Source organism: Ictidomys tridecemlineatus, chromosome 12, assembly GCF_052094955.1.
Source record: "Ictidomys tridecemlineatus isolate mIctTri1 chromosome 12, mIctTri1.hap1, whole genome shotgun sequence".
Classification (NCBI taxonomy): Eukaryota; Metazoa; Chordata; class Mammalia; order Rodentia; family Sciuridae; genus Ictidomys; species Ictidomys tridecemlineatus.
This window is the reverse complement of record NC_135488.1, coordinates 91,911,472-91,933,709: the sequence shown is the minus strand read 5'-3', so window position 1 is coordinate 91,933,709 and position 22,238 is coordinate 91,911,472. Positions and strand designations below refer to the sequence as shown.

At 40.6% G+C, this 22,238-nt stretch overlaps 1 protein-coding gene and 1 non-coding gene across 13 annotated transcripts in view; one reads left to right on the top strand and one right to left on the bottom strand.

The window, feature by feature from the left end:
* LOC144369406 (uncharacterized) overlaps positions 1-22,238 on the bottom strand; it is a 102,417-nt gene that overhangs the window by 5,753 nt on the left and 74,426 nt on the right. For 8 of the 12 annotated variants that reach the window (XM_078029369.1, XM_078029373.1, XM_078029374.1 and 5 more), the window contains 2 exons: positions 7,399-7,439; positions 3,530-3,713 (listed from right to left, as the gene is read on the bottom strand). In XM_078029369.1, the coding sequence (XP_077885495.1) occupies positions 7,405-7,439 (35 nt within the window). In that variant the 3' untranslated portion in view covers positions 3,530-3,713; positions 7,399-7,404. Of the gene's footprint in view, positions 1-3,529; positions 3,714-7,070; positions 7,237-7,398; positions 7,440-22,238 lie in introns of those variants that run through there. The other 4 variants (XM_078029367.1, XM_078029377.1, XM_078029366.1 and 1 more) reach the window with 2 other exon arrangements.
* LOC120885121 (small nucleolar RNA U3) lies at positions 7,061-7,274 on the top strand. Its single transcript, XR_005727636.2, has one exon. It is a non-coding gene; the product is annotated as a small nucleolar RNA U3 (small nucleolar RNA).

Here is a 22,238-nt window from a genome sequence, read left to right as displayed (position 1 = left end):
GCAGGGACTGTGTATCTTCATGGGTCATTTTTCCTCAAGAAGCCTTTGTTGAGAGCTGGATACACACCAGTGGATTGAGTGGGGGAGGACTTTGAACTCTGTGTGACTGCCAATCCACAGCCATCTTGTGCTCAGCAACACACCTGTAGGTTGCCAATTTTAGTAACACACAACTTTGTTGCCCTGACCACAGCTGTATGAACCAGAGGATCAGCACTCAACCCAAAGACATCCATCTATAGGTTAGCAAGCATCACAGAATCTGGTTAAGTGAGACAACTTTGCCCCAAGGAGAATCCCACATTGGGTAGGATGCAAAAGACTAGCTTCTTTCTTTAAGGCAACTGAAATAACAGATACAGTATCTTTTGATGGCATCAGGGGAAAGAGAAGCTGAGTCACTAAAATGGACTTCCATGTCTGAGGGAATGCTCACTAATAATGCTATTGTTAGGGCATCATTGACCTTGATGTTCAATGACCAAAACTAACACTATTAGCTAAGGGATGTTCTAGTAACCACAAGACTTAGCAGGACATGTGCTGGGACAGTTTTGCCAACTCTTTTCTTTCCCTTGTGTCATTATGATGAATATCCTTTATTGGAGTTAATTGGAATGTGTCTCTATTACTTGCATCCTTAGAGAACTAATTAACAATGTGCCAGTGTGCCCAGTGTTGGGAACATCATGATGAGTTTGTGAGCTCTATTCAAAGAGGTGAACTTGTAAGTGGAAATGTCAGTAAGTGGAGTGTTTTCGTTTCCTAGGGCTGCTGTGGCAAAATGCCATAAACTTGGTAACTTAAACGAACACAATTTTATTCTCTGAAAATTCTGGAAGCCAGAAAACTCCCATCAGTTTTACTGGAATAAAGTCGAGATGTCAGGAGGGCTAGCTTGTTCTGGGAGCTCTAGGGGAGAATTCATTTTCTTGCGTTTTCTAGACTCAACTTACCGCATGGCAAAAGTCTTGAGAATAATATAAACATAGAGGTCTACAAAAGAGGCAGCCAGTCCAGGGTAGGGGAAGCCATCATGTAGGGAAATTACCTTTTCCCGATCCTCTCTGACTTGTCCATCATCTCAGGATTCCAGGAGAGAGATGAGCATAAAGACCCTGCCAATGTGTCACTCGGGGCATCATTGACCTTGATGATGCAACTGCACAACTGTCTGTCCCATCTCAATAAAAGTCATTGAACTTACTCCTTTCTCAAAATAGAACTTGGGAAATGCCCTCACTATCCCACTTCTCCCAAATAAGAGTGCAAAGATATAGGCCAAGAGTCATAAATGGGAATGAATGCCGCAGTCTGGCTGGGCACAAAATAACCAAGCCACCACACAACCTTCTAGGTTCAAACAGCAACTCTTTATTCCTGAACTCTCACCGGCACTCTACACACACTTCCCGGGAACACACTCCCTCCACCAGGCTCCAAGCGCCAATTCTCCCAGAACCCTGCGAGAACTCAATAGGAACTCTAAAGTAGGAGCAGGGTCACCTTTCAACCATTCCCTCTAGCAAAATGCCAGGCATCATTCCGACTAAACTGTGGCTCTCAACACAGGGGTTTGGAATGGGCAGAAACATAAGTGATGTTTCCTAAGAAAACACCCAGATATGAGGGGTTTTTTGTTTTGTTTTGTTTTACTGTGGATGAGGATTGTGATTTGAGTTAGAGATGTGATTTGAGTTGGAGGACAATTGTGTGGTATTTATCACTTAGATTTAGGGGAAGGATTTTGAGGGAAATAACTGGCTAGTCATTAGAAATTATTTCAGACACCAATAAAATTGATGTGGAGGTTGCATTAGGAAAGGAGGCTTCATTTACTAGAGGATAGGAAAGTTAATTAAGCAGCAAGTGTGTTTATAAGTAAGATGCTCAGACGAGTTGGTAATGTTGTCCTTGCCATTATAGGTTTTCCTGGTACAAAAATACTCTGTTGGCAGTTATGGGAAAAGTTAATTTTCATTAGGCATTCACTTATCCATTGCAAAATGAAAATGTGTGTGTTAGTCAACTTTGCATTATTGTCCCAAAATTCCTGAGATAAACAATCTCTAGGAAGAAAATTTTCATTTTTGTTCATGGTTTCAGAAAGATAGTTCATAGTTGCCTGATCCTGTTGCTTTGGGCCTGAGGCAGCACAGTAGGTAATGACAGCAGAAATATGTGATGGAAGAGGCTTGTTTACCTCATGTAGGCTGGGAAGCAAAGAGAGAGACAGGAGAGGGCCTGGGTTCTATATCCCCTTAATGAGTTAACTTTCTTCCACTAGGCGCCCCCCCACCTACCGTTCTACCACCTTCTAGTAGCACCACAGGTTGGCAACGAAACCTTAAGCACATTGCTTTTTAGAGAACATTTGAAATATAAACCATAACTCTCTGTGTTTGTGTGTGTGTGTATGAGTGTGTGTGTTCTCAACCAAAAGTCAGGTACAAAGACTATATTATGAGGTATACAAGGATTCAAAGCTTGGAGGATGGATGAATGGATGGATATGTGTATGGACTGATGAGTGGGTGGGTACATGGATGTAAGCAGGGATGTCTTGTCATGATTGGAAACTCTAGCTCTAAGATCTCTGACTCTGAATCCAGACAGAGAAAGTAGGGAAGTATCATTTAAAACTTGTGTAAGAAGCATTTGCAGCTTCTCCTGAAGTTCATTGGGGTTGGACCATCTGTGACTTATGTTTGGGGTGGCTGAAAGTGGCTTTTCCTTCCCTTTACACAGTGACTATCATGATGCCCTTTTGCTTTCTTCTCTATGTCAACTTTATCTGGATACTCATTGCAAATGCTCATGTGGGCCAATTCCATTACATTGTTCCACTCAAAACTTGCTGGATACCATTATCTAGAATAATTGAGCTGATTTCAATATAAATCAGAAAAGCCAGTCTCTAAATAAACGTTTGGTGATTTAAATTGATGGCCCTGTATACCTTAAGGGTCTGTGGTAATATAGCCTGGCCAATTTCTCTTTTGCCCCTGGCTCTGTTGGGTCTCATCCTACCTACCCAGGCTGACCTTTTGCCCTGCCCTGCACTGCAGCCAAATCAAACCACTCACAACTGCCCTTGTGCTCCTGGCTGTTTCAAGCATCCTGTGACTTGGTTCATAGCGTTCACTCAGCCTGAAGCATCTTTCCTCTCTCTCCATTTCTCTCCACTTTTCCTTCCTCGCTTTTACCAGTCCCCGAATACTCAAAATCCACAGTATTGTACTCAAAGTAGCTTTCATTGACCTTTCTCTCCCATTTCCACCCATTATCAAGTACTCTCTCCTGTACATACTTCTTTAGAGCAATGATAAGCCCTCAAATAAACTTATAGCAAGAAAAAAAAAACCATACAAAACACCACAAGCAAATTAGTCAATATAAAAGTGACCAGACTCTAAGGAAGGTCCACAGTGGAGTTGAGAAGCAAGAGGCCCAGGAATACAAATGGGCCAGATGGGGATTAAGGGATCCTACTGTAAAAAGGCCAAATAAACAACCAGAGCAGGCTCTGTTGTTTCTATGTTAAACATTTTTATTTCTCAGTTGAATCTATTTCTTAGAAATAAACACATCCCAGGACTGAGAAAGACTGTATCTCTGAGAAGACGATCCCCTTCTACCCTCGACAGATCTTCAGGTTGCACTCTGAGCTCTGGTCAAGGCAAGGGACACTCATGGAAGCCGCCACATTCATCCTGGACGTTAAAGGGATGACATCCGTCACAGCCAGTTCACCCTTGTTCCCCAAGATTCCAGAGGACATTGGAATTATGGCAAAAACAGCCCCACCAGTGCTCCCACTGGGCACGTCAAGGTGATTTAGGATAAGGCTGCGGGAGGAACACTTCAGCCTAATCCATAGAGACCGTGGGATGTCATTTCCTGGCTTGTTCTTTATTTCTCAGCTGAGGATGGTACTAATTTCCTGTAATAAACTTTAATCGTTTGGGCACTTCCTCGTTATTTTTTATTCTTTTGGCAACAGATTTATTAAGATGTAATTCATATACCCTACAATTCACCCATTTAAAGTGTACAATATCATGGCTTTCAGTATATTCGAATAATTTTGCAGCCATTACCGCAGGCAAGAGCAGGACGTTTTCATTACCCCAATAAGAAACCTCTGAACCATTAGCCATCATCTCCCCAAATCCCCATCATCCTCCCGCCCAGCCAACCATTAAGCTATTTATTTTCTCTCTATATATATATTGGCCTATTACTGACTGTTGAAGGCTGAAGTATGTCCCCCTGAAATTCATAGGTTGCAGTCCTACCTCCTAGTGCCTCAGAATGTGACTCTATTGGAAGACAGTCTTTAAGGAGTTAAGTGAACGTGAGATCAAAAGGATGGGCTGTAATCAAATGTGAGTAGTAACATTGAAGAAGAAATTTGGGCACAGTTATTGAAGGAAGCCCATGTGAAGACACAGAGCCGATGGCCATCTCAGAAGAAACTATCCCTGCTAACACCTTGATCTCACGTTTCCAGCCTCCACAACTGTGAGAAAATAAATTTATATTGCTTAAGCCACCTACTTACCCAGTCTGTGGTAGTATTATGGCAACCCTAGCAAACTCATACCTGGACATTTCCTATACATAAAATCATACAATATTTAGTTCCTTGTAACTGACTTCTTTCCCCTGACATAATATTTTCAAGGTTTATCCAGATCATAGCATGTATTAGGACTTCATTCCTTTTTATGACCAGATAATATTCCACCATACGGATGCACACATTTTGTTTATCCATTCATTAATTATTGATGAACTCTTGGGTTATTTCTACTTTTTGACTACTTTGAATAATGGTTTTCTAAACCTTCATATGAAAGATTTTGTGTGAAGTCATGGTTCAGTTTTCTTGGGTAAATATCTAAGAATGGAATTTCCTGGAGACAGGTAACTCTATGCTTAACCTTTTGCAGAACTGCCCATTGGTTTTTCCAAAGGGCCTGTACCATGTCACATTTCTAACAGCAACTTATAAGGGTTGCATTTTTTTTTCCACATCCTCACCAGCACTTGCTATTATTTTTGTTTTTGATTACAGCCATTTTAATGGGTACCTCATGGCATCTCAATGTGGTTTTGATTTCCATTTTTCTTATGGCTAATGATGCTCGTTGGCCATTTGTATTCTTACATAATGTCTATTCTGATCCTGTGTCCATTTTTAATTCACTTATCTGTCTTTTCATTGCTGAGTTGTAAGATTTCTTTACCCAGAAAAAAAATACAAGTCTCTTATCATCTTTATGATTTATGAAGTTTTTCTTCCATTTTATGGGTTGTCTTTTCACTTTCTTGTTGGTGTTTTTTGAAGCACAAATACTTTTAATTTTTATGATATCTCACCTTTAGACGATATTCCAAATTATAAGCTGCATCATTCCAGGGTAGGGCTACATAGAAATCTTGCATACCTGGAGTTCCTTTTAGATAGGGTAACCTCGATTCCACAAATTAAATTGACACATAAGACTCTTGGATTTGGAAATGAGCAGCCTGAGGAATTGGCTGCATGAGAAGGAACTGGTGTGATGGTAGAGGCATCTAGATCTTTGAGATCAGCACTTCCAGAGCTCCTTATTCCATCTTAAGTTTCCTCCCAGATGCAAAGCAATGGTGGCAAAGACAATTTTGCCCAAGAATCTCCAGTGGTATGGCCAGGCATTGCTCCCAGATGTCTCAGGGCTTACTCTCTGGCCCTCCTTGATTTCCCATGATCTACCTGATGTTCTTCAATAAACCCCTTTCCTGCTTAAACGAACCAGAATGGATTCTGTTCAAAACTCAGAACCCTGACCAATAAATAGCCATTTGAATTAGAATAAAGGAATTCTGGGATTTCAGAAACTACAGAACGTGTTACTTCCACAAAAGTAAATTTATTTCTGTCTTTTTTTTTTTTTCAAAGTGACCTCTTAGAGCTTATCAGTTTGGCCCTGTTTTCTTACAATTCTTTAAACAAAACCCACGCAATTCTTAATACAAATTCAAGATAGCCTGGTGAAGACTTTCAAGCAGCATAATTTTCCCTGTTTGGAAGTTTACAGAAAAGTGCAGTGAATGTGCTCAGTTTATCCACAGACTTAACTCATCTAATGATCAATGGACTGAAGCGCAGGGGGCAATTGTGAACCCAGGAGGTGGAACGGAACACAGATGTTGGCCTCATGGAAATTAGCCCGGAGCACTGGTCTTACTGGTTTGAGCTTAAGATGCTGCACAATAACCAGGAAATGAGACCTTCCTTCCTCTGAAGAAGAACGAATAGCAGTCTTGGAAAAAGGAAATATTACAATTGTTCCTTGTGAATTGTTAGACCAACACCAACTAGAATTAAGGAAGAGACTATCAGTCTTTCCTTGGTTCTGGTCCCCATTTGGATTCCTAAGCCAGTTCTACATGTAGAGCTTTGAGACTTCTCAAATATTTATTGAAGCCTCCTTGGACTGTTCCAAATTCACCAGACATTTTCCCAATACTCTTTTGACTTGATTAATAATTGGATCTTATATAAGGGGAACCACATTAATGAGAGAAGTCATGTTCAAAAAAAAAGCAAGACATGATGGAGATCAAGAATGCTTTTTTGTAAACTCAGGGCCACCAATGCCTATTCCAAACTTTAAATCTTCAGAGATCAAAAGTCCTGCTAGAGGATAAAGCATACCAAAGCCATAGAGAAACGTTAGTTTTGGCAAGATGAGCAAAGAGAAGTGGGAAGAAAGTAAGCAAACAAAATATAGAGAGGAAATTCTACCTTGACTCTCTTCACAGAAGTTTCATTGAAAAACAACAAACAATCAGCCAGCAGTCTTTTTATATCATTGAACAAATAATTTAAAGAAAAATATTCAAAATGAGCGACCTCTGCAGGCTCTGCCCTTTGCAACACGTGAAACTCTGAGGCTAGAAAATTTTATGGAATTTAATTTCTTTGGTAATTAAGAGAAGGCCAAACGTCATGCTAACAGCCTCAGGTGGAATGGCATTTCCCTTCTAGGTGAAAAATAGACTCACTCTGAAGCCCGTACTGGCAGGGACCATTTCTATGGTTTATTGTTAGAGATTTTTCTCTGAACATATAGGGCACCAGAAGCCACAGAAATGAGGTGTAGAGTTCTCTCCTGAGTGTGAAGTCCGTCTTCAGTGAGGGTTTCATTGCAATTGTCATTGCCAATGGTGACAGTTTTTCTTTTCCTTATTTTTTCAAGTGGAGAAAATTCAGTCTGAGTGCTTGTGTTTAAAAAATAAAGCAAAATAAGGAGAGAGAGAGAGAGAGAGAGAGAGAGAGAGAGAGAGAGAGAGAGAGAGAGATATAAAGGGGAAGGGGAAGAAATGAAAGAAAAGAAATATACTTACTCTTCTTCAGTGTGGATATTCCATTGGGTCAAAATCCATCCCTGAAACAACAATTCAATGGCCTTTAATAAATATATCAAGTCCGGTAATCCACCAAAGAGAGATAAGAAGTCATTCAGCCATTTTCCCAATGGAAACAGCAGAAATGCCATTCAAATCTCCCACCACAGTTGCCAATTTCCATTGATTTTTAAAAAATAAAACCTTATTGGTTTAGAGAACAATAATGCCATTTGCAAAGTTGACTATAGAATGATAACATTTCTTCTTTCCTTAGCACATATGCCTCCAAAAATGATAAACACAAGCAAAGAGCAGAAAAGATCTTTCATTTGAAATTTACTGAGCTCAGAATTAGGATTCCAGGTAGCTGAGTGATATACAGTCTATAGTGTTAGTTCTTTTGCAAGCAGAACTCATGTCAATAGAATAGGGTAAATAAGGTGAATTAGGTTTCATAGTGAAAGCTCTAGAAATCTGCCCTGTACAGTCTGGCAGTTTAAGCCCAACTGCAGCAGTTGGCCTCTGCCCAAAGAAAGAAGTCCAACTGCATCCTCTACCTGGTGCACCTGAATTTATGCCTCATTTCTTTGCTTGCTCCATGCTCTGTGAAACTGATCTGAGTATATTTCATTTTCATTGAGAGAAACCCAACTCCAGGTCACAAAAATCAATAAGAGCCCTGTATTCAGTTTGGCTGCAAAGTTAGAGAACAAGGTGAGAAATGGTCCCTACGTTAATAAAAGGAAATAGAACACACACATATATGCTTGCCCACATTCAGGTGTCTGAACTCACTTCCATATGGGCTGCCAGACAAAACTAATTGTAAACCAAGCTCGTGGACAGTAGAGAGAGTGATTAGTTGTCATGCACATAATAAGAATGTCTCCTCTCTCCTCCCAAAGGTAAGGAAAGATAAAAAAAAGTAATGTGAATTGAGATCTGAGGGTATTACCAAGGGCAATAATTCCTATCTTTTTTTAAACATCAGTATGGTTTCTTTTCTTCTTATTTATTTTTTTAACTTTATTTATATTTTATGTGGTGCTGAGGTTTGAACCCAGTGCCTTACACATATTAGGCAAGCCCTCTACCACTGAGTCACAGCCCTAGTCCCAGTAATGCCCATCTTTTGCTGAGATTTAAGTCACTTGATATATCATTTGAAAAATGTAGACATAAATATACCTATAGCACACGAAGGGAGGGTGAGGGAAATTTTTAAAAATTTTAACCTGTTATAAGGTGAAGAGAGCATTCCTGTCCTAAGGTCTCAGACCAAGGTCCTTTCTTTGGAAAATATCTCAAAATTTTTATAGCAATTTTAGGTAACACATGTAATCACCCATGCATGGTGCAGGGTAGGTGGATGTTTAATTGAAATATCCCAGGGAGTTAAGGCTGCAGTTGAGGAAATTGACTTTGGAGAGCAAGTGCAAAGAAACCCTCACTTGCTGTCAGATTTGCCTGTGAATTCTCAGATTTGCCTGGAGTAATCTCACAGGCTGGAAAGACTTTGCTCTGGATACAGTATCAACAATCTCCCAGATTCTGGGATAAAAGTCCCAGAAGCTCAGACTGTTCCCTCATATCTGTCTCCACAGATTCAAGAGAACAAGCCTTTATCCACATGTCAAAATCTCACTGAAACATTCCTGAGCAGAGATGTCTTCTGGTGCCCTTCTCCTCTGGGAAAAATAGGAAACTCATTTGGACCTTCTGGTCTCCTCTGAAAAATTCTGGGAGTGACTTTTTTGTCTGAGGTGTTAAGGCAAGAGAATGTCCCTACTAGAGCAAGAGCAGAGCTGACCCCATCACAATGCTAAATAATTTCTGTATTAACTACATGTAATCTTCACAGCAAACCTTGAAGAAGAGTCAATGATTTTCCTTATTGTGCATATGAGAAAACTAAGACACATGGAGGCCAGTGACTTGTCCAATGCTGTGTAGCTCAGGCATTTGCTGTTGAGCCTCTGAAGTGTGTGTGTGTGTGTGTGTGTGTGTGTGTTTTGTGTGTGTGTGTGTGTGTGTGTGTATGTGTGTGGTTTATGAACAGCCAGTTCTTTGCGGCTCTTGAACTAGGTAACTAAAGCCACTAGGAAAGCCTACTTCCATGCAAACATCCAAAGAGTATGGCCTAACTTGCTTGGGCCTGGCAAGGCCCTTCCTGATGCTCCTAACATGTCTGTCCCCAACACATGTTCCTGACACATATATTGTAGATTCATGGGGTGTTTGTTTGTTTGTTTGTTTGTTTGTTTGTTTGTTTTTTCACTTCTGACTATAGCAGAACTCTTTCTCCTTTCTAGCTGAACATCCGCCTCCCAAAGGTCATTTTAGGAACATTTCTTTCTACCCATGCTATATGGTAGTAAGAAAACAGACATTCAAGACAGTTTTGAGCATGAATCCTGGGCCACTGACATAGGACGTCAAGTTCAAAATGTAATCAGACATTACTAGCTAACCCAGCACAGAGATGTAGTGCAGAGAAGGTACAGTTCTGGGTCACAGTATTAACTCATCCTGAGGTAGGACTGTGATAAATTGAAAACCCAAGCTGATCACATGGGTCAGGCCATCGAGGGTACAAAGTCCTCTAAGAGGAACTAATGGAGGGCCACTGTCACTTGGGAATTGTCATCAGCATCTGTGAGAACTTCCAGAGAAGAGGCCTTTTCTACCATGCTCTGGGGCAATGGTTCCAAAATAGAGCTTGTGTCCCATGGCCGTCATCTTCTTTTGTCCTTGTCTCTCCATTTCTCTTGCCTGGGAGATGGCTGACTCCAGAACTTCTTCCTCCAGCTTTATGCCCTATGCAGGGAGCTGAGAAAGGGAATCAGAAGAGCTTTCATGATAAGAGCCCTGACCAGCCAGGCCGGGGACCAGTTTCGCTGCATGTTACATTGGCAGTGATCCACACTGGTCCTGAAGAATCCCAGCTGCTGAGTCAAGATGGTGCCCACACGTCTAGAGCTTCTAGGAAACAGGGAACTGGAATGTGGTCCTGCTTCAGTGTGCCAGACCAAGTTTGCAGTAAGCATTGTGTACTCAGCTCTCAGCATCTCTACCGAGAGAAGTGCTCTGAGATGGGACGGGGCTGGACAGTTGAAAGCTTTTGAATATAGGCACTGTGAATGGAAACAGGTTGATCTCTTGAAGAGGACTGAACTTAACATCTGCCTCTTTCCGAAAAGTAGGTTTTCTGGAATTCCACTCTAGGGACTGAAGGAAATAAACTCAGTTATAAAAACTATCTCGGTTATAAAAACTCCCTTACAATGTGCTCTAAAACTGGAAATGATTCAAATGACCATCAGTAGGTGGCTGGATAATGAAATCGTGGTGAATCTATACAATGGAATATTTACTCAGCAATAAAAAGGAATGCATTACATTATTATGTTTGAGAGCATGGATGAATCTCAAAATAATTGTGCAGAGTGAAGAAGTCAGATGAAAGAGAGGCCTTATGGTACAATTCCATTTATATAAAGTTTTAAAAAAATACAAATGAATCTCTACTGACAGAAAGTACGTGAGTGGTTGTCTGAGGATAAGGATGTGGGCCAGGGAGAAGCAGGAGGGAGGGGCAGCGGGGAACTTTCAGGGATGATGGATTATTCATAATGGATTATTCATGGTCATTTCATAGACATATACATATATCAAAACTTTTCAAAGTATACATATCCGTGCTGGTTGGCTTTTTATCACTTGACAAAGGACGTGAGATAAACAAAGGAGGAAAGATTGATTTTGGCTCACAGTTTCAGAGGTTTCAATGCCTGGTCACTCGTCTCCATTGTGACTGGGCCTGTGGTGAGGCAGGACATCATGGCAGGAGGGCAATCGAGAGGAAAGCTATTTTTACCTTGTGGTGAGCAGAAAGCAGAGAAAGAGAGATGAAGGATCCAGGGTCTCCATAGACCATTCAACATCACACCTTCAGTGACCTACTTCCTCCAACTAGGCCACCCCTAAAGTTTCCCCCACCTCCCAATGATTCCAACAACGAGGGACCAAGCCTTTGACACATGAGCCCTTGGGGGGCATTTTAGATCCAAACTATAACGGTATGGAATATGGGTAGTACATTGCACATCAACAGCACTTCAAGAAAGCTGTACAAAGAGAGGCAGAATATATACAAGGTGCTTCATACTGCGCCTGGCATCTGGTCTGTGCTTGATCAATTAGAGCTACATTATCATTTTCACCCAGCTGAGTTCAGCAGGAATGTTCTCCCATACAAGGAACATCTATTCTCCTCCAGAAACATTTGAAACCTCAGAACCTCACCTGGCCATCCTGCCCCTGCTCATTTGTAAAAATAAGAAAGGTTTCCTGGGGTGAGTTTGAGAGGTTCCAGAGAGACCACTTGGACATGACCAAATTCCCACTGTACCCCTAAACCTTGATCCATTAGTGATTCCTTTCTCAATTAAATGTTTTTTTAAAAAAATACACATCTAAATATGACTTGACCGGAATAAATAGTTTTCAATTTCTTTTTCTTCTAGAAAGAAAGAAAGGGAACGGCCAGACAGTATTGGATCAGAGGGTGAAATACCGACAAGGAGAAATTTTTTTTCTCAAAGATGGATCTCAGTAACTTTGCTATTTGGGGGTCATTATCTCGTAAAGGTATTGGTAGCCTCTGTATTTGTGTCAGTGAAATATGGGGAGAGTGTTTCAATCTGCTCTGAGGATCAGCATCTGGCACTTCTCAAATCCATACAGAAGGTTCTGGACAAAAAAGGGAAATTTGGGCTGCTATTTTAATTAAGTGAAAGTCAATCTGATACTTCACTAATTTTTAACTTCCTAATTTTCTAGGCCCCTAAATTCAGTCTCTTGGTTACAGCACAAGCAAGCTGTTTTTGCTCACTTATTTTACTATTTTTCTCTGAAGCTTTTTCTGTCTTCTCATAACCCAAGAGCTGGGATGCTCGATTTAGTTTCAAAGAGAAGAATTATAAAATAAATCAGAGAAGATCTACTATTAAACACTGAAACCCAAAGCATCCAGAGGCCTGTGCCTGGACTCGACCACCTCAGGCCAGCTCTGGCAGGTTCTCTGGCCCCTGATGGCATTGTTGATTGTTCCACCTGATCAGGTGCCTGACTCGGGAACTCCACCCACCTACACCTGCATGTGAGTCAGTGCCCATTCAGACCCCCGGACGTCTTAGATGATGAAGGACTGACCTGCCTGTAGGAGGGGCCACCCCCTCATACACACACATCCCTGGTGGACTTAGGAAGCTGTGGCAGGGCTGACATGGCCCACAGATGCAGAGGTTTGCACCCACCTCAGAAATATCACAAGGAAGAAGACAAAGGTCATGGAAGGAAGTGTACACAGAAGTGTCCCCAAATCCTGAGTTAGTCAGCTGATTCATAGCTGACCCTAAGTAAAAGGGCAAAGTCTGCAAAGCACAGTTTTTATTCTACAAATGTTCACTGAACAACTACTGGCACAACAAGCCCTTTGATAAATGTGGAGAAACACAGGTGAATAAGAAACAGGATCCCACAGTGTGACTGGAGCTACAGACTTAACCAACTCAAATAGCAGGCTCTGAGGAGGTGGTCCGCCCCCCAGGGGACCCCTTCTCCCCCCTGCCAGGTCCCAGCTGCACTTCCATTCTTGGATGATATTATTATCTGTATTCCTCTCAAATCCACTTCTCTCTCATTTGCCCATTCCTCTTGCACTTAATACCTACTTTCTGGGGAAATCTACTGACTGATAACTCATGGATTCTGTTACCTTTTTTCAAAGATGTTTTTTTAAGAAGGTGTCCAGGGTGGGAGGTTGTTCCAGCAGAACAAAACTTTATCCCAAAGAACTGTACCTCTGATAGCAAAATTTCTGTCATGGCAGAATGGCTCAAAAATAGACTTTTTAATAGTGACATGATTTTAATATTCTTCTCTCTGGCTATAACCTCCCTTAGCTTGAAAACAATAATATGAAGTAGTTAATGACATTGTAAGGATATAAGACTCAGAAAGTTCTCGTGTCTGATACGAGATCACATTGCCAACAATAAAACAAGACACGCATGAAGTTCTCTGATTGCAAGGCAGGATCTTTCCCGTGTAACACATGCACTTCCCTCACTCGACCCTTTGTAGAAGTCTTCAGGCCATCAGCTGGCTCGAGTTAGGATGGACATGGACTTCAATGGGATAGCCATTTTTATGAGTCTTTCCATAACTCAAACAAGCACCTGGGGTATTGCTTTTCGTTTTCCTAAGTGGTCTGCAAAAGTCACTCCTCTTACCTTTTCCTCTGAACCTTGCTAACCTAAGCTCCCATCTCAAACTTTGACATGTTGAAGAAGGATAGTGGCTTATGGCAACATGCCAATGTCCCCTGAGTCCTTGGGTACTGCTTATGGATTAGCCTGTCCTCCCACCTTCCATGAATAGAGGGCTCAGCCTCAGTTGCAGAGAACTTCTCTTAATGGTCCATCAGGGAAAAATACCTCCCCTCTGGTGGCCTTGGCCTAGCCCTGGTCATAAAAAGGGATTTCATACCATTAGTGACTTCCCCTTCACAGTTCGTTAGCATGAAATGTCTTGGCAGCTGAAATGACAAAGGGGACTCCCTCCTCACCAGTGATTTCATGGCGAGAGACAGAAAATACCCTATTCTAAAAGCAGCCATGGAGCAGCTGTATTTGCAGCTTTAATTTGTGGCTCTGACTCAACAGCAAGTCGAGATGCTGGAAAATGCTTGTAGCACCGGTCATCTGGCCACCAGATGGCAAGTTGGATTTAACTTTACACGGTAGGTCTTGTGCATAAACTGGCTGGGTCTGGACACCCGCTTTGTTCACTTTACTAGAAGACTGTGCTACCAAGGCTGAGCTGGAAGTGGTATAAGTTGAAGAGCCTCATATGGTTCCAATAAAAAGTGGTGTGTATGTGTGTGTTTATACACATATGTAGATACAGACGTACACATATACTCATATATATTCTTCATATGTATAAAATATGAATAAATACATGTGTTATTTTTACTCAATATTTTTTATCTATCTTCCAAAGAGGGTTGAAGTTAGGGATGTATTTGTATTTGAGGTCAGGATGTGAAGATAAAGTATCTTTTCTAGGAAACCTGAGTTTTTGTTCCACTGTTGGGGCCATCAAAGACAGGAATTGAAAACAATAAATCCCAAAGTCTTGTGAAACTCATTTAAAATACAAGAAGAGTAAATGATTCTGTTGACTAATTGTCTTCATTGATAACTAAAATGACTCCCATAGCTGCCTCTGTAAGTGTCACAACTCAGGCATTGACCTACCATTCAAATTTCTTCTGCTTTGGACCTATTGGTTTAACTACTGTAAATAGAGTAGTTAAACTACCAGCTCCACTTCCTCACCAAGCAGAAATGGTCAAATAGAAATGGATGTGGTTTGGTATGGAATATTATCTCTGCTGTTAACCTAGGGTACAGTACCCTCTAAGTACTCTCTAAGATAGCCCAAAAGTGAAGTTAGAAGTGATTTGACTCACTTCTAACAAATATGGAGAAGTGACTGAATATCAGTTCCAAGATGAGATCATATGAAGATTGTGGCTTCCATCTTGAAGGTACAGTCTTTTGCTCTCTTTCCCTTGTTCTCTCTTCCTTCCTCTTCCTCTTACTCCTTCATTCCTGTTCTCTCTGAATACTCCTTCTGTGAAAAGTCTGCTACCATGGTATGAGTTAGCTCAGTGGAGAAGGATACAGACCTCCAATAATGATAGAAGTGAGCCTGGAAATGGGTGCCCTCTTCCATTCTCCCCCTCTCTGGCCTTCTAGGAGACCACATCCCTAAACAACAGTTTACCTGCAACCTCAAGACAGACTTTGACCCAGCAGCATTTAGTTAAGCCTGTGCCCAGATTTTTGAGCCATAGAAACTAGGCTGGAGCCTTCTATGTGAAGCCACCAAGATCTAGTGAACCAGTCAGTAAGCAGCAACAAACAACCAATACAATCAGCAATGGGAGACAAGGTGGTCCCCCATTAACCATTGCAAGGTTAAACCATGGGGCTACAGGACTCAGTATCTAGAACACTCAAGTTATAAACAAATCCTGATTCTGGGGAAGAGTTATTTTAACCTCAAACACCGGACTCACCATGTATAACTCATTATGCTTGGAGGGACCTCATCGGACACACTTCTGTTACTAAGTCCCTTTGCTTGTTCAAAGATGGTCCTGCCCAGAGTACTTTTGAAAATACAGAGGCCAAGGGCTGGGGCTGTAGTTCAATGGCATAGTGCTTGCCTAGCACTTGTGAGGCACTGGGTTTGATCCTCAGCACCACAGAAAAATAAACTCATGTTGTCAATCTACAAAGAAAAAATAGAGGCCAGGGCCCTATTCTGGGCTTACTAAAATAGAACCTCTTGTATTGGAACTTGAATCTGAATTTCTAGAAGATCATCCTGGTGATTTTGCCATTTAGTTCAGTTTTAAAAACTGCTTGGTTGGGGGAACAACAACAACAAAAAAAATCTTTTCAAGTCATCTTCTATATTGGTTCTTTCTTCTTGATGGCTCTCTTTATGTTAAGGAGGGTTTTGCAGAGATTAGATATTTTGGAAACTGAGTCCCAGCAGTGAATTTAGCATACCTGAGTGTCCTAAATGTGGGCGTCAGCAATTTGCAGGGATGGGAAAACTGAGCAATACTCCAAAGCTTACTTGTAGCCTTGAATCTATCAAAATAGTCATGGGCTCTACCATAAATCCATGAATGGTTTGTTTTCTAAAAATTTAAACAAGCAATGATGTGTTGCTCAAACCAAATATTTTCAGAGACACCATGGTATGGGGAAGGAGACATTGGGATTAGTGTCAGAAGAACAGGGTTTAGGTGGTGGCTCCTCTACTGACAGCTGTGTGACCTTGAGAAAGTTAACTAAGTTTCGTTTTCTTCTGGTTTAATTTAAATGGTTTATATATACTTTTGTTATAAAACCGGGACCATAATATTATATAAGTCCCTTTGCTTGCTTTTTTTGCTCAACATTATATTCTTAAAATCTTTTCATGTCATTAAAAGTACTTCAAAAACATTTTCAAGGGCTCCATAATATTCCATTTTGTAGATCTATTAGAGCTATTTTCCTGTGGTTAACCCTTTAGGCCATTTCCTAGGTTGCACCATTAGAAAGAACATTGTGAGAAACATCTCTGGATATAACATTTGTCCACACTTCTTATTACTTCCTTAGAAGGAAATCTCAGAAATAAAATTACTGTTTCCAAAGGTCTGAATACTTTTAAAGGCCTAATACACATTGCAAATTGTTCTTTGGAAAGGTTCAATGTGTACTTCTACCAGAAGAAAGAGAATTTCTATCTCAGTGCAACCTTGCTAACATAAGATATGACCTATTTTTTAATATCTTACTAGCTAGGTGGCATACATATTTTCACTAATTTGATGGTTAAAACTTGCTTTCTTGGTACTTTTAAATATATATATTTTTTTTACCATGCCAGTAAGATCAAATACTTTTCCTACATTAATGAGATATTCTTCACTGGTAAAATGAGAAAATATTCCCTACTCATTGAGATATTGGAAACATTTAGGGAAGGATAATTGTGAATACTTTTAAGAAATGCGATTACATAATACCTTTAAAGACATAACTATTGTGATCTCAATTTAATTGAGAGTATGTCAATCTCCGAGGCCTCCTTCATCCCATACATTTTCATGTCACATAACCAGAGACAAAGCATTGAGGGCTGTAATGGAGGAATGCTCAAATGACAAACGCACTCACGCAGCCTGCATGGCTATTTCCACGTTGTCACTTTTGATTATGGTAGGTTTGGGGCTAGGGTGACTTGGTCGATGGTATTTTAGTTTGGGCCTCCAGTTACTTAACAGCCACTCTGCATAGCCACTTCCTTCCCCTTTGTGAGCCACATCCCTGAGTCATTGTTCAGCTGTGGGTAGCAGCAGCAGTAGGTTTCTCAGAGTGAGTACCAAGAATCACCCGCTTCAACATACCCTAGGAATGGGTCTACCTACATGTAGAAAGTGCTTGCTTTTAACACACAGAATATGAGCAGCTCTAAGGGAAAGCTATAATCTCCCAAATTTCTATATTAAGTGGATGATTATGATTACTCTTTCAACTTGACTCTCTCACTTATTGAAAAAGAAAAATTAAGAAATAAAAAACAAAAATGATGTTAAAAGTCCAAATATACAGGGAGAATTTTTCAACAAATTCACTATCAAGCATTAAAGATGTTCAATAACATGGTTTCTCGAGGGGAAAAAATAAGGTGGATTTAAACGTAATCCATGTTCAGTCAAACTATACCTTCACACTCAGAAGCCTGGAGTTAAGCTCTCCTCTTTTCTCTAGGCTGTCTTTTGTGCCTGGTGAGAGCAATGGGGGTGAAAGTTGTAAAGGTAGACTCTGTTCTTTCTTATTTATAACTAAAATATAAAAATGAGTACTTGGAGACCACTTGTACAAGTGCCTATAAACCCAGAGCAGAGAATTTTGCCTTAGTAGCTCTAAATAGAAGATTATTTTTTCTTCCAAATATATGGAAGAACTTAAAAGGCATATTGTGTACATAATTATACAGTTTGTGCTTCAATTCAATGGGAGTTTAGGCTGAGTATGGACTGCAAAGTTAGGCATTTTGGATTCAGTTTGCTTTGGTATATCTTTCTCAGATAGGACTTCATGTTATTTATACAATTTCATGGTGTCTCTACAGACTTGTTTTTTATTATTGTCCTATGAACATTTTTATGCAATAAATACTGAAAATAAATAAAGAAAAAGGAGCAAATCAGCTTCTTAGTCTTTTTCAATGAGATTGAGTCCTTTTGTCAAAAGTAGCTCAGTTACTAAATACTTTCTGATTACCAGGATTGTATGATGAGCACCTGCAGCTCCCTGGAGTGGGGGTCCCTGCAATGCGCAGGAAGCACTTGCTAGGAAAGCCTGACAATATTGCCCTCCTCCCATCCAGGTTTGTAGGACTGAAGAAGATTCAGCCATGGGTCACTGTGGTGCTGGGTTTACCATGGTGCATGTTCCCCTAGCTCATGGCTGGCTTAGGACAACCATGACCAATGGATACTGAAAGCATGACAGATGATTCACAATGAAGGAAAAATCATCAAGAAATTCACCCATTTGGAGTTGGCCATTATTGATCTTTTGTCCCTTAAATGACAAACATCCAATTCTTTGGAATGGGGCAAATTCAAGTTAGGACCTTTGTGCTTCATTCACATTTTCCTTGCTGCAAGTTCTCTGGTCAGTGCAGAGCATGTACCAGGATTTCTTCCACTTTCACATTAGAAATACTATTAATGTTAAATAATAATAACAACTACTAGTGTTTATGGGAACTCACTAAATGCTAGACACTGAGGCACAATGAGAAGTAAGTGATAATATGCAACGCCTCAGTAAGGTAGGTGCTGTCATTGTCCCATTTGATAGACGAAAACCTAGCTCTGCCAGGTCAGATAATTTGCCAAGCACTGACCTAGGAATGGGCCCAGTTGGAATTCAGGCAAAGTCAAATCCCAGAGTCCTTGCTTCTCATGATGACTGCAAGTGGTATAGACTACTTACTGTTCTGGACACAGACATTAAATGGTTCACTGGACTATACTGTTTTTCCTTTCTTTTTATCATAGACTGAAGCAAGAAGCATCCAACTTATAGGGAGATGTGCTTCAGATATAAGGTTGGCGTTTTGTGTTTAATCGTTCACAGCACAGATTTTCACTTTCCAGTGCTAACTGGGATGGGCAAACCAAATGGAAAGTAAGAAAAACATTTCTTTCCCTACGTACCCTAAAGGAAGGGTTCCATGGAAAGTTGAGAGAACTACAAAGTCCAGGACAAAAACATCAAGAGGTTTGATGTCCAGGATTCTCCCAAAGCCTCATGTCTCTATCCATGAAGTCAAGTAGACTTAGTCATCCACGACCTTCTGTGGCCAGATCCTCCCCCACCAAGACTGTTCCCTGAGAAAATATCTATTTAGGTTGCCAGGAACAGAAGATTTAATGTTGCATGGCTTTAGACAATTTAGTCAACTTAGTTGTCTGATCAAATGAGGCACCTGCAGGCACTGACTCCTCTCCCTCTGACTTTCATGACTTATAATTCAATTGGCTTCAGGCAATTTCTTCCTCAGGCCTTCATGTCTCGAGTTTAGGCTCAGTTCTTCTCAAAATCGCCTCTCATTTGCAAGTCCGCTTTCCTCCTTCACCTCTGCATACTCCATTTATGAACCTATGAGTGATCCTAGTAAGTCAAGGCTTCAAATTATTAAAGCGGTGCTAGAGACACATCTGCCTTAAGGAAGAGACAAAATAAATAGGGAAATATAATTTGAATCATATGAAAATGAGACTATGAGCCTATGGAGTTGGAAGCATCCATTGAACCTTTTTAGAGTCTCCCTTTACAAATAACTTAGTTTAGCATCAAAGAGTCTCCAGTTTGGAAAAGATCTCAGAGGTAACCTGACCTACCAACCAGCTGCTGTTTGCCTGCCCTTTATATCATTTACATATGCTTTTAAAAACAAGGGTACTCATTAAACTAAAAAGCTTCTGCACAGCTAAGGAAATGATTAAGAACGTGAAGAGAGAGTTACAGAAGGGACAAAATCTTGTCCAGCTACTCCAAAATATACAAAGAACTCGAAACACATAAAACCAAAAAAACCCCACAACTAACCCAATCAATATATGGGCAAAAGAACTAAACAGAAATTTCTCAGTACAGGAAACACAAAATGCCAATAAATATGCTAGAATTTACCATCCTAGGGGGTAAATAAAAGTAATAAAGTGGTGAACACTTAATTGGGCACATACTAGGAGCTGAGCACTGGGCTAAGGGCTTTGCATGTATTAATTCACTTAATCCTCACAGCAACTCCATATGGCACAGGCTACTGTTATCCTGAATTTGTAATAAGAGAAAATAAAATAACCTAGTTTTATGTGAATTTATAGATGAGAAAAGGGATTATATCCCTTATCCTACAAAATTAGGGTAAGAGAAATAAAATATAATATCTGATAATGTATCTAAGATCCCACATCTTGGACACTGAACCCAGTCAGTTTAGTTCCTGAGCTCATGCTCATACCTTCTGTTTGGTAGATCTTCTTACTATTTTTATTTTATAGTAACTAAGACAAAGCAGGAGTAAGTAGTCCTATTGATAGTATATATTACATATCTACAATGCATTAGACATTTTAATAAGTATAAATACTTGAATCTTCCCAACTATCCTGAAAAGAAATTTTTGTTGTAGTTGCTTTTATAACACATACAGTTAGATATAAGCCCAATGTCAGATTGTATAAATTCACCTATATGTGGTCTCTTCCTGGATGGCCCTAGGAAGTCAGAAAGATGCTGGACTAGCTAAAATTTGGCCCATTCTGTAAGAGAACAAAATTAAAGCTTAGGAGATGCTCAAATTAAGCCACGGGACTGGAAGTGATGAATATACAATTCCTAATGCTTGCTCTGCACCCTGATGTCTTTCATGCCCAGAAATCCTGGATGAGAAGCCCAAGGTACATCTAGCTGTGCACCAGCTCCTGAAGGACAATTGGGTCAGATTCTGTGCTAGGCAGAATCTCATTTTCCTCCTCCTCTAAATGGAAAATCAGTTGAAATGGTCTGTAGAGCCCTTCTATGCTCTAGAACTTTCTGAGTATTTACTAAGATGTGGAGTATTTATATCTATGATTTCTTCTTAAGAGATACTCCTGTTTCAAAACCACTTCTTCCTGTGATTTGTGGCAAAATATAACCAGTGATCCTGAGAGTAAGAAAGTGTATTTGAGGCCAGAAAGGACAACCTCCTAAGCACCAATCCCTTCCATGTTCCCTAACAAATCCCCTCCCTACAGACTCACCATATTTGCCATCTCCAGGCAAACGGGCAGCAGTTCCTGACCCAAGGCAGATGGATCAAGGCTCATAGAGACCATGAGGACTGAGGAAACAGACCTGTGGGTTTTTTTTTTTGTTGTTGTTGTTTATGATTTTTTTTTATTGTAGTTGGACACAATACCTTTATTTTTATTTATTTATTTTTATGTGGTACTTAGTATCGAACCCAGGGCCTCACATGTGCGAGGAGGGCGCTGTACTGTGGAGCCACAACCCCAGCCCCATACCTGTGGTTTTTAAAAAGCACACCATTCAGGTCATAGCACATAAGACTCAGGAGCTGCATTTCTCCAAAATCAGACAGACCTCAAGGATAATACTGTTTCTGAATATTCTTCAGCTGTCTAAGAAGTATCATTGAGACACTCAGATTAGCTGAAGCAGATTCTTCTAGAAGTGTCCTGGTTTCTAATTTGTGATTCTTTAAAGCAGCACTTACTGGGTTTTGAAACTGAACTCTGTTGAATGACCGTTGCCATGACATGAACCCCTGTGCAGTGCACACTAGATACCAGGCTCTGTTCTGGGCTAGTCACCTGTATTCATGAATTAAATCTTCACAGCCATCCTGGGAGGCTTTGAGGGTTCTGATTAGTGGAGGTTAGACTTGGTTACTCAGGTGGTAGGTGGTCTGAGTTTCTGTGTCTATGATAACAACAGAAAAACAACAGAAATTTCTTAAAACAACAGGAATTTCTCTCTCACAGTTCAGCAGTCCGGAAGCCCAACATCAAGTCGCCAGCAGGGCTGCACTCCCTCCAAAGACCCTCTCTTACCTCTGCCCACTCGAGCAGCACCAGACATTCCTTGGCCCATGGCTCTTCACTCTAATGC